Source organism: Nicotiana tomentosiformis, chromosome 2 (assembly GCF_000390325.3).
Source record: "Nicotiana tomentosiformis chromosome 2, ASM39032v3, whole genome shotgun sequence".
Classification (NCBI taxonomy): Eukaryota; Viridiplantae; Streptophyta; class Magnoliopsida; order Solanales; family Solanaceae; genus Nicotiana; species Nicotiana tomentosiformis.
The window spans coordinates 187394957-187413283 of NC_090813.1; the positions used below are offsets into that span (position 1 = coordinate 187394957).

Consider the following 18327-nt stretch of genomic DNA (forward strand, 5'->3'; position numbering starts at 1 on the left):
TTTGCTTTCTTAGTTTGTTACTTTCTACAATGTTTTTTTCCGGAATGGGGTCAGATATTTTTGCCGGTTGGTGTCAATGTTACGTTGTTATCAATCTGTGATTCTTTTTCTTTATTTTTTCCTACTGTTTTCTTTGTATTCACACTGATAATTTTCAGCATTCTCACACCTACAATTTCTTTTCGTCTTTAGTATGAGGCCAATGCTATTTTTTGCTAAGCGTTACACCCGATCGAAACGGCAGCACCCTTAATGCTGCTCAACCACTCGACTCAATTGTCGCACTGAGGTGAGGTAAGACTAGTTCTGATACATTCAATCACGAACTCGTTTGACTTTGATCACAAAAGCTAATTTATGAGGGAGGAATTGTGAACTAGTTATTAGCTTATATTCTTGAATTGTTTTGCTGCTTTAGGTTTGCCAAAATTGAGCATGTTTGGTCACAGTCAAATTTTTTTTAAAACTCTATTTGTTAGATTTAGCGGGAACTTTGATAAAAGATGATTTAAGCATAAACACTAGAAAGTCCTGTCAAATTCCAAAAATTGGAGAACCAAAGACTGCACCACACATAAGAAATAGGACAAAATAGTAGAAATTACATCGCATAGGCACAAGAAATAGACCAAAATAGCAGAAACTCTAAAAAGTTGTACTTCCAACTATGAATAGTTCCCGTTAAATTTTACAACCAGAGTTTGTTGCTCTCACCATCTCATTTTATGTGAGGCTATTTTTTTTTAATCAGTCCCTGATCACGCCCAACTATGCCTTATAAAAAGGATTAAGCGGTCGTTGCAAATATAATCCGGTTTACAAGTCCGGAGTTGAATCCCACAGAGAACTAAGGCTTAGCTACAGTTGTTCAATATTGCTAAGAAACACAAGTCCAAACAATTTTCTAATTATAAAGATTATAATATTTATTTTTAACTGATTAACTAACAACCATTATATATAAAGCAGTAAAATTATCAACTAACAAGAATGAAATTTGAGACAAGATTAAGGAGGTCTAGAGTTATAATTTTCCCAATTGTCGGAATCCTTCCCGCTATGCCTTCTATAATTTCGCCAAAGTATTTTCTCTACCGATTCTGAGCGCTTTGAGTGTCGTAATTCTCTTCCGAGTAACTACCACAATTTACTAGACATATTCTTCCGAACTACTCTAGCTGGCACTAAGTTACGGCTCACTCGGATCTCACTAAGGTTTCATTATTCCTAATCCCACCTTTAAACCCTCCGTATTGATTTCTCACATACGTTAGGAGTGATGTTGTTCAACAACTACCTAAATGTGTACCCTTTTCCAAGCAATACCTATTAATAGATACGGTCAATTGATGGCCATTCAATCAACAACAATAAACACGTAGTTGAACAAGTAGAGCGATCCAACGACTCAATTATATAAAAACATAACAAGAATTTATCCTGCAAAAGTTTTATCAAAACTCTAAATAACAAATTAGCTATTCATAATAGTATGCATAACTACAATGCTATAATTCATAACCAATAATGGAAATAGGAAGAAGGAAGTAAAAAACTCGTAGAAGAATTCTCTACCTTGCTCCTAGTGTGTTTTTGCCTCCTTAGGTCCAAAGTGTGTCAAAAGTACTCAAAATACCATTTTTTCATGTATATATACCAAGTAGGGTCGGGCTCAAACAATTATACCTTCTTCTACGCGAAAAAGGACACTTTTCCCGGACAGGACGTGCGCGACCGCGCACTTTTCACACTTTCTGCCCCATATGCGCGGTCATTGGGAATTTGAAATAACGTAAAACATGAAAGTTGTAGACCTTTAGATTATATTTCCAACCATATATTGTGGAGCCCAAATAGAATTATGGTCGAAAAGTTATGTGTATTTTACTAGACAATGCGCAATATGCCTACTTGATTCTTCGTTCGTTCTAAATTGTCATCCGTTGATCCCCGAACACGATCCCGGCTTAATTCCTTGGGCTTTTACTCAGACTTCAAAGCTCCAAATCACTTGAATTTATTTCATAATATCTACATATCTCGGAATCATTCCTACAAGGCATAAAATACACAATTAGTGCAAAACACTAGCGATTAAAGCTCAAACTCAACTAAAGTGCAGTAAATTAGAGTGTAATAAGCGACTAAAATACGTAATTATAGCCTATCATCTGTCCCAAAAAGAATGTCATCTTTTCTTATTTAGAAACAATCTATCTTTAAGATTTCTACTGTATCCTTAATAAATTGATTTATAACTACAAAAATATTTATGGTTCATTTCTGTTATTAATCCTCATATTTATCAATTAGTATTAAGTGAAATCGCGTGTCCTTAGAACCACATTATAAATTTAATTGTAATTCAATTTTAAGAGTAAACAGATTTATAATCAAGAGATTTAGTCAACTTTTGTTTTCACTATGTCAAGTCTTATTTGTTCATGACTTTGATCATGTGATTGCTAGAGATTTGGCCTTAATTGAACTCACTGTGAACTTAAAGTAGAAAATTAGTTTAGCCTTATCCCTTACATTGATATACTTCTACGAGTAACATATGTTGTCACAATGAATGGTTGTAGCCATTCTTATTATTTCCTTGGTCTTATTTCAGACATGGTTGAACAAAGACAAGCTCGAATTACTCCAGGTGGGAGTTCTCGAAGTCGAGGAAGGGGACAACGTAGAGGGTTGCGTCGTCGCAGGACTTATTTCTATAATGATTCAGATTCGGAGCCTGAAGTCATCAGGAATGTCCCAAGAGCGATGCAAAATGAGTTAAGGGATCGAAGGGCTGAACGAAGGGAATGAGAAAAGAAATTTAGGGAGTTTAAGGAATTTAAAATGGGCCCCGATGTTTCCATTCCTGAACATATACACCTTTTTCAGTTAAAAAGAGCTGAATTGGCTAATTACATAGAAATTACTGATTGGGAAGCATTAGCTATTTTAGTGAACTCTATTCGAGAGCCTTGGGGTGAAATTTTAACTGAGATTATCATGATATTTGGCTTAGTGCACCTTTTAGCGTATATTTTCAAGAGTTAGTATTCGATTGGTACATGGATGTCCTAGCAAACATGTAAATTGTTATTATATGTTTTGTTTTAATAAATTTTAAATTATGTTGTTTGTCTCACCAGTTACATATATTATTTATTATTTTATTTTATAATGAATTGAGACTTGAAATAAAGTACACACTAAGAAGTGATTTTAATATTAATTAAAATATTTAGTTATAGATGATGAATTGAAACGTAGCGACCTTTCGATTCTATACTACATGTAGAATTAATATTATAATTAATTTGCTTGAGTGTGTAATCACATGCATAAATTGATTGCGGTATATATTGATGAGTTGAACTTGTATTATTGTCTCTAATAATAGACATGGCATTGAAAAGTATCATTGCTGACTTGAACAAGCGTGACAAACTGAATGGTGAAAATTACGAATGGAGGGATTTGGAAACTTACAATATTTGGAAAAAGAAAAATTCCACTGCACGTGAAATTTTTGTAAGTTCAGTTGCAGATGATCTCATCCACGAATGTGAGCAATATCCTACTGCTCAAGCCATGTGGGCACATTTAAGAGAGGCATATGGAGGTACAACTGTGACTCGCCTTCAACAACTGACAATCAAATTTGACACGTACAAAAAGCGTCATGATCACAGTGTCAAGCGACACCTAAGGGTGATGTCAAATATGATTGCTCAACTCAAAAGTGCTGGCCATGTTCTCTCTGATTAGCAGCAGGCGCATGCATTAATTTGGTTTCTTCCCAATAATTGGGAACATCTGAAGACAATGATAGCATCAAAATTTTTGCTTATGTTGCCCGTCATGTGGAGCTTGAAGACGAGCGGCTTGGTACTGCTAAAGTTGTACATAATGCCTTTGTGGCAGAATCAAGTGGAGTACAAAGAGATCAAGCTTCAAGCGCAAGAGAAACTGGAAAAATGACAGAAAGGGTAAGGAGACCGGAGAAGGATCCTCCAAGAAAAGAAACAGGAAATTTCTACTCGTGTCATTCTTTCTTCGTCTTTCTTTCAAACAATCCAGCAAGTCATCACCCAAAACCCAACAAAAATACTTCATAAAATTCCTTTTTACACTCCAAAAAGTGGAGTCAATAGTCGAGGTCGAGGATTCCGTTGGAGCTCTGTTCACTAGGTTTGATGTTATTCGTCGCTTATGCTTGTTCGACGTTCGTCTGAGTTATCGTAGCTGTTCTTGGGGACTCATTTAATTGGAAATTTTGCATTAAAGGTTTATTCTTCAAGCACCGACATATAAAAGAGTAAATATATCAACAATGCTCACAAAGTTAAAGAAACTAAGACTATTTCAAAATTGGCGTCCAACCATTTTCTACCTGACATCAATGATGTGGTGCCTTGACTCACCCGAATTATCAACTTCTTATTCATACATACACAAAAACAGAGAGGAGCAAATGGCACAGAGCTTTGAACAAGTCCATAGTGATACTGCTTGTCTGCAATCAAAGATATACAGCTTTACCATAGGAGCAACGCCCATTTCCATTTGTTACATTCATTGCAATAAGGTGTTAAATCCTCGTCAAAGAGACGAGATTAACATCACGCGAGACAAGGTCAAATTGTAACAAATAAAATAAAACAAAATAAGCCAATATAAAGAACAAACTGAGCAAGCTCGCTCGGACACCACAGTTATCCGATATAAATAACAAAATGAGCAAGCTGGCTCGGACATCACAGTTCTAAAAAATATATATGTATGTAAAGAGCAAACTGAGAAAATTAAGGGGAAATTACCTGGGAGAGTGAGTAAGCAAAAGTTGTGACTGATCAGCGGACGAAACAGAAAGAGAAACTCAAGATTTTACTGTAGGCTTTTGAAGAGCAGCAGAAATGGAACTTAAGCTGCTATTTGGATCCTGAGACATCCCGCTACAATAAGCCTTTTGTATTCCTTCCATAGTATCAGAGGCAAATTCACGGACTTTAACAAAGGGACATTGTTCCATATTGGAGGAGGAAAAGTATTTTGCCGGATATATATACAATTGCACTTCTTCTAGCTCGTAAAGAGTTAAGAAGAAGGCAAGCCTCGCGTTGTCGTTGTCATCGCTCGGCTTCGACTTCGGTCAAATGATTTGATTGATTAATTTTTGGACCAAATTTATTTGTTAATATTTAGATTAACGTAATATTATTTTAATCAAAATTAGCCATTGTTTGTAACGGTAATCTGATTGATTGATGACTGCCTGCTATGATGGGTTATTTGAGTTGCAGCCTTCATGTAGTGTTGCAACTCTTCGGTTTTTTCCCAACGTTTTGGCTATAAATACATGATCTTTTCCTCGGATTTTTCTTAGGAAATTTGTGATTTCTCCTTCTTCCTTTTGCATTGTTTTTACCAAAAAGAAAGTAGTAAGTGTGATTTGCTACCGACTTTTGAATTCGTTGGTCACTGAGATTTGAAGTACCGCTACACCAACAAGGGTAATCCGTTCTATCCTGGAAGGAAATAATCTTAAACCTCGGGTACTAGGAGGGGATTAAGTTCCTTAAGGAAACACTGTGAATTCATTGGACTCGGATTGATTTCTGTTCTTCTACATTTCTGATTTTTCATTGTTTCTATTTTTGAATATATTTTCGAATACAGAATACTAACACTTTTTAGCTACTAATTAATTTGTAGGACTTGTATGTATGGTTAAACATTAGTTGTAATTCTTTTTGAGAAAATCTGAAGTGGATGTTATGGTCCTTAAATGAAATGGTGGTTGCTGCCCAGTAGCTGGTTATATTTATGTTTAAAGTGATTGATGTAAATGCAGCAGCAGAAGGCTGTCATTTTACCCTATGGGGTTGTTTGGTGCTAGGACTAAATTATCCACGGATTATGATCTTGGAATTATAATCCCTAGACTAATTTATCCCACCTGGGATGTCATTCTTTTCCTTTAATTATGCAATTTGCACAGTTGTAATAATATTGTATTGCTTTTAAATTGTATTCACTGGTCTATATAAATTGCAAAAAGAAAAAAAGGTTACTCCATTTTATGTAGACTATATATACTTTTTCTTTTTAGTATGTTTTGAACTTGGTGACAAGTCAAGCATCGACATATAAAAGAGTAAATATATCAACAATGCTCACAAAGTTAAAGAAACTAAGACTATTTCAAAATTGGCGTCCAACCATTTTCTACCTGACATCAATGATGTGGTGCCTTGACTCACCCGAATTATCAACTTCTTATTCATACATACACAAAAACAGAGAGGAGCAAATGGCACAGAGCTTTGAACAAGTCCATAGTGATACTGCTTGTCTGCAATCAAAGATATACAGCTTTACCATAGGAGCAACGCCCATTTCCATTTGTTACATTCATTGCAATAAGGTGTTAAATCCTCGTCAAAGAGACGAGATTAACATCACGCGAGACAAGGTCAAATTGTAACAAATAAAATAAAACAAAATAAGCCAATATAAAGAACAAACTGAGCAAGCTCGCTCGGACACCACAGTTATCCGATATAAATAACAAAATGAGCAAGCTGGCTTGAACACCACAGTTCTAAAAAATATATATATATGTAAATAGAAAACTGAGAAAATTAAGGGGAAATTACCTGGGAGAGCGAGTAAGCAAGAGTTGTGACTGATCAGCGGACGAAACAGAAACAGAACCTCAAGATTTTACTGTAGGCTTTGGAAGAGCAGCAGAAATGGAACTTAAGCTGCTATTTGGATCCTGAGACATCGCGCTACAATAAGCCTTTTGTATTCCTTCCATAGTATCAGAGGCAAATTCACGGACTTTGACAAAGGGACATTGTCCCATATTGGAGGAGGAAAAGTATTTTGCTGGATATATATACAATTGCACTTCTTCTAGCTCGTAAAGAGTTGAGAAGAAGGCAAGCCTCGCGTTGTCGTCGTCATCGCTCGGCTTCGACTTCGGTCAAATGATTTGATTGATTAATTTTTGGATCAAATTTATTTGTTAATATTTAGATTAACGTAATATTATTTTAATCCAAACTAGCCATTGTTTGTAACGGTAATCTGATTGATTGATGACTGCCTGCTATGATGGGTTATTTGTGTTGCAGCCTTCATGAAGTGTTGCAACTCTTCGGTTTTACCCAACGTTATCTTTTCCTCGGAGTTTTCTTAGGAAATTTGTGATTTCTTCTTCTTCCTTCTGCATTGTTTTTACCAAAAAGAAAGCAGTAAGTGTGATTTGCTACCGACTTTTGAATTCGTTGGTCACTGGGATTTGAAGTACCGCTACACCAGCAAGGGTAATCCGTTCTATGCTGGAAGGAAATAATCCTAAACCTCAAGTACTAGGAGGGGATTAAGTTCCTTAAGGAAACATTGTGAATTCATTGGACTCGGATTGATTTCTGTTCTTCTACATTTCTGGTTTTACATTGTTTCTATTTTTGAATATATTTTCGAATACAGAATACTAACACTTTTTAGCTACTAATTAATTTGTAGGACTTGTATGTATGGTTAAACATTAGTCGTAATTCTTTTTGAGAAAATCTGAAGTGGATGTTATGGCCCTTGTTGAAATTGTCAAAAGTCCCACATCGATGGATGACAATTTTAAAATGGGAATTTCACCCTATAAAAGGAGGCATAATGTTTAGGATTTAAGTACACCTCTCATTTGCCTTTTATCTTCTTAAGGCATTTGTATCTTCTCTCTTTAGTATTATTTCACTTGTAATTTTGGAGTGGAATAAAATATTGATTGTGTCCGAGGAAGTAGGCAAAATTGGCCGAACCTCGTAAATTCTGGTGTTCTTTTATTGTTGTCTTATTGTCTTGTTTATTATTTAGTGGTTGTCATAATTTTTGGTATAGTAGTTGTGACTCATTCACACTATATACATTTGGCTTCCGCAACAATTGGTATCAGAGCCAAGGTACTGTCTAAGTATGCTCTGTAGTGATTGATGTAAATGCAACAGCAGAAGGCTGTCATTTTACCCTATGGGGTCGTTTGGTGCTAGGACTAAATTATCCACGGATTATGATCTTGGAATTATAATCCCTAGACTAATTTATCCTACCTGGGAGGTCATTCTTTTCCTTTAATTGGCAGTTGGGACTTGATGCAATTTGCACAGTTGCAATAATATTGTATTGCTTTTAAATTGTATTCACTGCTCTATATAAATTGCAAAAAGAAAAAAAGGTTACTCCATTTTATGTAGACTATATATACTTTTTCTTTTTAGTATGTTTTAAAAAACAGATTTTTATATCATGAAATCATTTAATTTTAAAATTACACCTCCAAATATGAAAAAGGATAGCATGATGCACAAAGCATTTCGTAGTTACGTGCAGGGTCCAAGGAAGGGCAGCCATGACTCGAACTTATAATCTATAGGTCACATGGAAATAACCTTGCCGTTGCTCCAAGGCCATGGCTCCCCTTCTCACCTCTAAATATGAGTTCCCGTTAAAAACCATCACAATTTATCAAATATATTTAAAAAAAAATGCTTACTTTTAGCAAACTTAAAGAAACAACTCGGAAGTATATTCAAGAGACTATTTCAAATTTAATGCCCAACCATATCTTTGTCATTTTTCTACCTAACATCAATGATCTGGTGCCCTTATCCCCTTACCTCTTCACACGAATTTTCAACTTCTTATCTCACGTAGTTGGTTTGTTGAAAAGGGGAGAATTCATACATTATACATACACAATAACAGAAAGAATGGGCAATTAGTTTCAAGTTCTCTGGACAATCAGAGAATTCTAGCATTGATATTGTTACTCTATTGTTGTTCCTTCTCTCTGCAGCAAACCTTTTGATATTAAAGTCACCACACACAACACCTGAACCCACGGGCGGATATAGTGTGTTAGCGACGGGTTCAATTGAATCCATAACTTTCATGTGGAGTAAAAAATTATGTGTAAAAATTCTTTAAAATTATAAAAATAGCCTTATTCTGTGTTCAGGTTTCCGTCAATCTCGCAGGTGGAAACTCTTATTGAATCATCAGTGTCTATCTCTATTCAATTGCTTCAGTGATGGGATGTACAAATTACTGTTATTCATTCATGTTGTGGTATCAGAGTGTTAAAATTTCCTTGAATATTTGCTGAATCTTAAGTTGAGATTATCTGACTGTTGATGTGATTTTTATGTGTATAATCATTCTTTTTTATTGTGTATGATGAAAAACCAACTAATTTTTTTGTCATCGGAGCTTCATTACTATATTGCAGCTTACTTAAGAAATATTTAGAAGCTATCTTTTTATGTGGCATACTTTTACTCTTTAGTCTGTGTCTCAAATAGAGTGACACCTTTTTCTATATTTAAAAACGATTCAATTCTAAATTCTCATTTTACCCTTAATAAGATATCTACAACCACACAAGTGTTTACACAAGTGTGCCGAGTTAGACATCGCCACATAAAATGAGACGAAGGGAGTGGTTTTCTATGCTTTTGACGTGTCACTTGTAGCTTGTGATTTCTCGCAATAGCAGTAGTCTTGAATTGCAGCAAAAAGTCTCTTTTATATATAGTTGCAAAGTTAACCGAAAATCTTCCAAAACCTAGAATATTTCGGTTAAAGAAAACCTTTCCTATTTTGATTTGATTTCCTTATTTGTTTCAAACTCTTCAACTTCTCTTTCCACACAAGTTTTTCCCTTAAATACAAAATACTTTTTGACCACGAACTCCTCCAATTGACATATTCCTTTTAGGGCACGCACATGACTTTCTGAGGAATCCAACTTGCATGAGTATTCTGACAGTCTGCACGAACTTGGTTCACTTGGCATTTGTATCTCTTATCTGCATACCACGCTGGTAGCACGTCAACCTGGAACATGAAACCTAGTTCTATGTTTGTTAGATTTAGCGAAACTTTGATAAGACCTATCAAATTCTAGAAATTGCACCACCCATCAGAAAAAGGACAAAATAGTAGAAATTACACCGCAAAATACAACACTAGCCAAAAGAAAAAAACCAAAATAGCAGAAAATGTGAGTTCCCCTTAACAACTTGTTTGGATTGTTTTTACATGTTATTTCATAATGTATCATATTGTATTGTATTGTAGAAAGTAACAAACTAAGAAAGCAAAAAGTCAAAGTAGAAATAGTACTAAGTCTTGCAAAATTAAAATGCAAAATTCCAGATGACATTTTCAACAATCGATGATACGATGCATGTAATTTCCTTTGGTTCATCTTCATGATTGCTTAACCATTCCATAATGGCCCAAATTCCAGCCTGAACTTTAGAAATTAAAGCAGCAACTGCGACAAATTAAAATTAAAATTAAAATTAACCTGTGCATTATATTGGTAATAGTACTTGCAAAGTTTAAACTAATAGTTGAGAAATTAGTCCGATAGAGAAAAATATCAAATCAAAGTTTAATATTACAAGTAGTTTAATGAATTTGAATTATTGAAAGCTGTAAATGTTGTATAGCAATAGAGTGGTGTTTAACATCTTGTGATGTCTAAAGATAGATAAAATAAAGGGCATCCCGGTGCACAAAGCATCCCACATGAGTTTGCTTTGCAGTTTGCAACTTTTCACATCATGAGTTTGCTTTGCAGCCAAAGTTGGTGAGTCTATGACAGAGTGCTATCGAAGCTTAGCATCACCAAAACTAGCGCGGAAGTTGAGTCAGGCTGTTGAACAACAACCAAGGCATTGTCGATTTGGGAGGGATGAAAGTGTGAGCTTCTTGTTTGTTTTGTTGTTTCACAGAAGACGGAGCAAGAATAGCAGCAAAATTATCTACACATGTAGAGCTAACTACAACTACAGCTGCATCTAATTGCAAATTCATCGACCTGCACATGTTTTTCTTTCATCCCATGTGCATCAACTTGTTGCGCCTCACCACTGGCAGCCAGCGAGGTAGGTATAAAGACCGGAGAATTTGAATTTTCTGCATTACAGTTGAAGTTGCACCACCATCTACTCTTTCTTCACTGTTATGTAAAGTGAATACACATGCAGCCTCACCTCCAAATGCGTCGATGGGCTGATTCCTGGTGCGTGTGAATTCTGTCAGCCTGCATCACAATTATAACTCTATGCTGGGCTGATTGTGAAAGATATATAAAAACTTGAAAAAGCTGAGATATAAGGTAACTTTCATATAGTACAGAGGTTGCCGACGTTTTGTTTCAGTTACTTCTTGCTATCCTCCAAATCCACTTCCTACAGCACTATTCTCATCATTGCGGAGAGTCAGCAATCCCATGTATGTTTCTGGACTTGAGGAGTAACATATGATATGCAAACAACTAAAGCCATGCCCAAAAAAGAAAAGAAAAAGTATACAATAACAACAATTTGAAAGAACAAATGCTGGAGTATATTTACCCACAAAATGAAGAAAAGAAGAATGGAAATAGCTGGGAGAATGCATTAGATGCATTGGATGTATTCCTTACATGCATTCTGCAAAACATAATTACACTGGTCAAACTCTGCCACATATAATGAATGAAATGAAGGAGGTAATAAGTTCGTATATACTCACATATTTTCTCACTTATGAACAAGGACCTGAATCCTGTCTTCTCCCATCGTATCTTCAACATCTTGCTTAATCTTCAGAGCAGATTCTTCAAGTTGAGGGCTCCACTTCAGTTCGATACTTTTTAATGAACAAATATCCCCGAAACTGGGCGGAATCTCCTCAAGCTTACGACAGTCCCGCAGTCGTAATTTCTCAAGCGCAGGAAAGGATTCCTCTCTAACCTCCCACTTAGCAAGATTCACTCGCTGCAATGTCAAACATTTGAGATTCTGAAAGGTGTCTTCCTCCCCCATGTTCCATTCTTCCCCCTCGATGATTGCGTCTTTAAGGTACAGCTCTTCAAGGTTGGACAGTATTCCTATTGTTGATAGTGAATCGGATGTCAGAGGAAACTCACGCAAACACAACATTTTCACACTCGAAGGGAAGTGAAAATTCCAAAGCCGATTTGTCGCTATAGAGAGCGCACTATCATTTGAATTTGAACTTTTAAAAGTTACTTCGAGAGATTCTAGTTCATTTAGGAAGTCCAATTTCGGGAACTGATATCGCCCTGTTGAACAATCCCATAATTCCTTGAGATCAAATCGAAGCTCGTGAAGATTGGGAAACCTTTTGAAAATATCCTCTGTGTCTTTTGAATAGGAAACTTCGAGTCCCCGTAATGATCTCAAGCTCTCTGACTTTGAGTCCTCTGCTACCAGTATTGGCTCATTCTTATCCAAATCAAAGAAGGAACAATTATATATAGCCAGCACTCGCAACTTTACAAGATTCCAAATTGTTGGTAATAATACCAAGGGTGGTCCATATTTATTCACCCACAGAGTTTCCAGATTCAGGAGATTTGAAAAAGACGAAAGAGATTTAACTTTTGTCCGAATGTTTAAGTACCTCAAATTATTTCGAACTTCAAGCCACACACTCCTTTTCTTTTCCTTCCCTGCAACGACTCCAGCAATCAAATCAACCACCAAAGGAAGCCGTTTGCAGTTTTGGACTATCTCTTCTCCAATATCCAGTAGTTCATCAGGGCAACTTTCTTTTCCAAAGACCTTTTTCTCTAATAACTCCCAACTTTCTTCCTGTGTTAGCAATCGAAGGTCAAGAGGATCACTGTGGCGTTGTGCATGCATAGCCACTTTCTTTTCTCGAGTCGTCAAAATAATTCGACTTCCTTTCTCAACTTCAGGAAAAGGTCTTGTCAACTCATCCCATGCTGCAGTGTCCCACAAATCATCTAAGACTATAAGGTACCTCTTTCCAAACAGATGTTTCCGTAGCTCATTAGCAACATCAATATTCTTACCGAATTTCGAAGATGAGCCAACAACTTGATTAAAAAGTTTTTTCAGCAACTCCATCTCGTCATACTTTTGATCGATTGTACACCATGCACGGATGTCAAAATGACCAAAAACTGACTTGTCATTATACACTTTGTACGCCAAAGTAGTTTTACCGGAACCCGGCATACCAGTGATCAAAATGACATCTAGCGTTTTTGGTCCACTCGTGAGCTTCCTAATTATCAAGTATGTCTCTTCTTTAAAACCTACGATTATTTTACCATCTATTGATGATTTGCGCTCAACTGGCTTGTTGGGAGAGTTCACAACAATGACGCCCATGTTCTTGGGAATCTTCTCAAATAAATTTGAGACCCTTTCTTTGATAAGATTGATCTTTTCTATGGCAAGGGGAAGTGAGAAAATAAGATGTAAGAGACCATTTTCTCTTCCAATAATTGAATCAATGATATCTTTTGTCTCGTATGCCACATCTAAAACACATGCCCAGAGATCTTTATACAATTCTTGCTCAACAATCCCGAAGAAAGATCTTATGAATTCTAGATCGTCTTTCACCAGCCTGATTTCTTCCTTTATCAAAGCAACTAAATAAGCATTGGAATTGAGCAAATCATTTAGGTGTCTAAGTAGAAGATGCATGAATAGGGTTGCATCACTCAAGGGAAAGCAGAGTTGAGATGAGTCCAGGGCTTTCAGGTAAACATATTTGAGTTCTCTCTTCAGGAGTTCAATATTTTCGAGCAAGCCTAGAGTTGCACTGTTTGTTTCATTGGTACTCTCTGCATTCTTTGATTTCACTTCCAAGTCGCGAGCAATAGCTGATACGTCCCTGGTAAGTGCTCCAACACGTGCTAGGAATTCAAACAACTGGCCATTATGAATAAAATCCTTAGGCACATTATGAATATCATGATATGAATGTTTACCATGTGCTCTTGTAGATGAATCAGATATTCTCTAAGAATGTCCGGAGAGGAGAGATTTGAATGTTGATGGAATAATTACTAAGTTTGGAAGGACTAGAACTTTCATGGAGAGTCTTGTCTCTCCTATGTTTGGCCTTGATGCAATATTCTGAGATGATGTTGTACTCAGGTATTACATCAGATTTTCATGATATTTCATTCATTTTTAGTTTATATTTTTTATTATGTCCTCATATTTGCTTCAATAAAATAAACCCATAGGGCTCGTTTGGTATGAGGGATAAGGAATAATTAATCCCGGGACTAAATTTAAGAAGAGTATCCCATGTTTAGTTGGGAGAAAATTGCGGTATAATTAATCCCGGGATTAGTTATCCCGGGATTGTAGTGTTTTTTTATCTCCATGGAAAGATGGAATAACTAATCCCGGGATAACTAATCTTGGATAACTTTTTTCCAACCAAACGACCCATAGAGTTTTATGAAAGGTAATTCTTTTGTCCTCCTAGAATTGTGTAATTCTCTCATCCTCGTAGAGTTTGTGATGGCAATTCTTCAATCCTGAAGAAGATATATTGCATTACATGAAAAGGAAAAAACTTGGATTCGTCACTTGCATTAATTCAACATCATAAAATGCTAGTGCTTTAAGGGAAAAATAGTTACATTTTGGGCATACACTGTCTTGAAAAGAATAGTTTGCAGACCTTTTGACTCTTCTTTGACTCATGAGTTAACCTCGCAATGAACTAATGTAGTATTGTGGCCACTTCTGTGCATGCTGTTTTTAAGCAATCTGATGGTAGAAGTCTTATCTAGGCTTGATTGTGTAATTGTCAGAATCTATGATTACAAAGAGTAAAGGTCAATGTTGGCTAGAACTATATCTTAAGAAGCAGATACCTGCTAGTTAATAATTTAGCATATTTTCTATCTTATACTAAGATAACTAAATCTCGAAGAAGCTCTTTTTAAAAACTCTTGATGCATAAATATGTCGTTATTTTCTGGTTCATTTATCGCCAATGATAGGATGGTTTATCACTGATTGTCTTGTTTTTCCTGTAAATTGTTCTCAAAAGCCACTCTATTTTATTTGCATAGCAAAACTGTGATTGCAACTTTGACAAATAACAGTTTCAGCAGTATTATGAAGGCTACACCTTTAGCCAAATCCGTTGCTTTTAATGAATGTTGCTGGCTTTCATATTTATTCTTCTGAAGTTGCTATCATGTTACAACATATAGTCTACAGACATGTTGAGGGTACAGGTTAGCACATGCATTTATCTGTTAAGTATAATGCCATATAATCCATTTAACACTTGTTCTATGCCTTGTGCAGGGAACTTGGACAATCTATGGAATTGATTGTTAGAGAACTTGGACAGAGCCATTGAGCCCTGGATCTCACTATATTTTAGTTCCAGGAGTGTTGCTCTTTAATTATGATGTTATAAAATGGATACTATTTTAGATCTCACTATATTTTAGTTCCAGGAGTGTGCTAGCGGTAATAACATTTACCATGTGCTCTTGTAGATGAATCAGATATTCTCTAAGAATGTCCGGAGAGGTTTCTAGGAGCTGCTTAATAAATTGTCCAACTTCTGCTGATGTTGAAGCTTTCAAATTTGTAAAACATATGTGCATAACCTCCAGTTCAATTGGAATAATCTTCAAGAGTAGATGTGCTAGTTTGAAGAGTCGAGAATCTCCAGGAAACTGATCATCCCAATGGAAGCGTCCTACTCTCTGAGCCATTAGTTGAAACTGAGGTAGGACATGTTCAACAATCTCATGCCCAACACAACCATTCACTATCAACCCGTGGAAATCTCTTATGTTGCCACATACATTCTGAAGAATCTCGTATTCAGTCACGAATGGCGAAAGTTGTTCAGCACAATACTTGGAAAGATGATGGAGATTCAGAAGGAGGAAGTCCAACTGCTCCCCAGTCATGAGCTGATACAATATTCCATATTCTCCACGAGGCGAGGATGGATATGATGCATGCCTTGTTTCAACCGCATGTAGTAGCCAAAATCATATAAAATTGTTTCAACCTCTTGTCTTCTGCGAGTCATTATATAATTAAAGTTTTCCAAATCTAAATAAGAAAGCTGGACATATGTACAAAAAATTGCAATCTCCAATTTTAGCTTTTCAATTAGATCCACGTCAACTGCTTTTTGATTTTCTTCATTCTTTAAGCTCTCTATGAAATCCAGAACATTGACAATGTCCTTGCGAAGAGCAGACAATGACACCTGCTAAAAGACCAAACATTATTTCAAACTCTCACAATGAAAGACGGTTAATTCTCTATATATTATGTTCTTAGAGTTTGAGCAACTGGTTATGTATCCAAAATAAGCATGTCAAGAAAATGGTTTACTATGCATATGTTCAACTGGATTAAAAGAATATGTTCAGCCGGTGTCCCCCCCCCCCCCCCCCACAATTTACTAGATTATGCAACGATTTAGTAAAGATTTATTCTAACCATTCCGAGGAAGAGATGGATAGAAGTAACTGTCAAACATATAAACACAACCTCTTGAAAATCATAACTAACCAGGATTGATAAGCTTTATAATGTTTAGTTGTTTTTTTTATTCTTACAACAAGAAGTTTATAATTCTATCAATAAGTTCCTATTCTTTGTTATACAATAGTGAATGCACATGTCTCTAATAGCAAAAACTTGCTCGTACTCGGTATTTGTACCAAAAATACTAACTTAGAATGGTTAAGCGATTTAATAACGTAAGAACATATATTAAGTGAAAGAAATTTATGTGCAGACACATGGCATGCATCTGTTGGTTTAGTATATAAAGTCACAATTAATCGAAAATAAATAAAATAAATCGAACAAGAAACAAAACTTATCAAATTCATGATATTAAGAGAAAAAGTAGTATATACGTCATGGATTTCAATTTCTTCAACCATAGGTTCATTTGCCTCAATTTTTTAGCTTCAGGAACATTTGCTGAAGTATGAAGTGAAGAAACGGAAGTAGAGGTGATTAAGAGAAGGAGGGAATAATCACAACATACGTCACGGATTTCAATGTCTTCAACCGTATGTTCCTTTGTTGAAGTGGGAGAAGCAAGTTTCTGCAAATAAACACCAATAGCATCAAGGTACAACCCAGAACGCCCGTGAAATCCCACAATAGCTACACCTTCTTTCATCACAAGTGAAAATGGGGTTCCACCAGCCTCAGACCCAAATGGTCCATAATTATTTGCATTAGTTATAAAACATAGAGATTTTATAACCGAATGGCCATCAAAACATTCAAATGTACCCTTGATGCCCGTTAAATGTTCCAATGGAGTTGCCTCAATAACGACCTGAGATTATTGCAAATCACATAACAGTTAAATAAGTAGCCGAGTCGGGAATTTTGACAAGAATTCAGAAAAGTGCAAGAATGTCATATTAGGATTTGAAATCTTTGGACCTAAAGAAAATTTGGACACTTAGTTGAAAACCTCTCAATGCAAAGGAGCCGGCAAACTTAAATGTGAAGCAATATGTGCATTCATATCTTTGACTTGAAAGATACTTATTATATAACTATAGATTTTATGTTGTTTATACCAAAAATGTAAAACGTTGCTACACTATCATATTAAGTTGACCAATAACGTGATTTTTCATATCAAGAGCCTGGTAAGGTAACTTGAAGGCCGTAAGATAAATGAATTACCTGCTATAGCTGGTTCAATTGTCTTGATAATTAATTATTATTATTATTACATAATTTAAGCTTATTGCTATGACATGACACAAATTTAACTTGAGAAGAATGTTCCAATCATGAGAAATAAATATGTCAGACCATAATATTTTTGGACTTACCTTATATATTCGACCTCCATTCCTACCAAACTTTGGTGAGTCTATGGTAGTACCTTGTTCAGTAATGGTTCTGAACATGATGGAGTCTATAACATCTCCATGAGCAATCAATATTTCTTTAATGGAACTTTTCAACTTGTAATTCCATTCTGATCCACCAATATTGCCTCCCCATGGCTCCACCAATATTGAATCTGCTTGATCGTAACTCACTTGATTTTCCTTCACATACATAACAAATTAAATCAATGGCTCCATTATCAAATTTTATCCCTATATTGGTAGTATTATTTTGCAGTGAACCAAAAAAAAAACAGAATGAATATAGATACAGTCATGTAAAAGAAGAGATGGCAAGGTACCATTGTTGGCAATTTACTTTCATTTTTTGTTATCTTCCCTTTCTTATGATCACCTGATCCTGATCCCTATATAAGGTGTCAGAAGAGTAACATAAATTAATTGTTTAATGAAAGGGATCTGGGCCTGTGTGCAAGTGTGCGGTGAAGAAAATTAAGGAAGTAGAGGTGACTAAGCAACAAGCGAATAATCACAACATACGTCATGGGTTTCAATTATTTCTTCAACCATAGGTTCATTTGGCTCAATTGTTTTATCTT

General features: G+C 35.7%; 1 protein-coding gene and 2 long non-coding RNA genes across 3 annotated transcripts in view; 1 reads left to right on the plus strand and 2 right to left on the minus strand.

Annotated features, from left to right (window-relative positions):
- The window catches only part of LOC138906792 (uncharacterized), a 34575-nt gene extending 25433 nt beyond the window's left edge, over window positions 1–9142 (minus strand). The window contains exon 1 of the long non-coding RNA XR_011414447.1: window positions 8682–9142. This is a non-coding gene — a long non-coding RNA (uncharacterized lncRNA). The remainder of the gene's footprint in view (window positions 1–8681) is intronic.
- Window positions 9143–10421: 1279 nt separating this feature from the next.
- The window catches only part of LOC104086825 (uncharacterized), a 301759-nt gene continuing 293853 nt past the window's right edge, over window positions 10422–18327 (minus strand). Inside the window, 6 exon segments of the mRNA XM_070196456.1 lie at window positions 10422–11507; window positions 11590–13834; window positions 15313–15795; window positions 15798–16104; window positions 16897–17196; window positions 17708–17929. Of these exon segments, the coding sequence (XP_070052557.1) occupies window positions 11598–13834; window positions 15313–15795; window positions 15798–16104; window positions 16897–17196; window positions 17708–17929 (3549 nt within the window). The 3' untranslated portion in view covers window positions 10422–11507; window positions 11590–11597.
- LOC138906790 (uncharacterized) lies at window positions 13767–15290 on the plus strand. The gene is made up of 2 exons (XR_011414445.1): window positions 13767–13997; window positions 15174–15290. It is a non-coding gene; the product is annotated as an uncharacterized lncRNA (long non-coding RNA).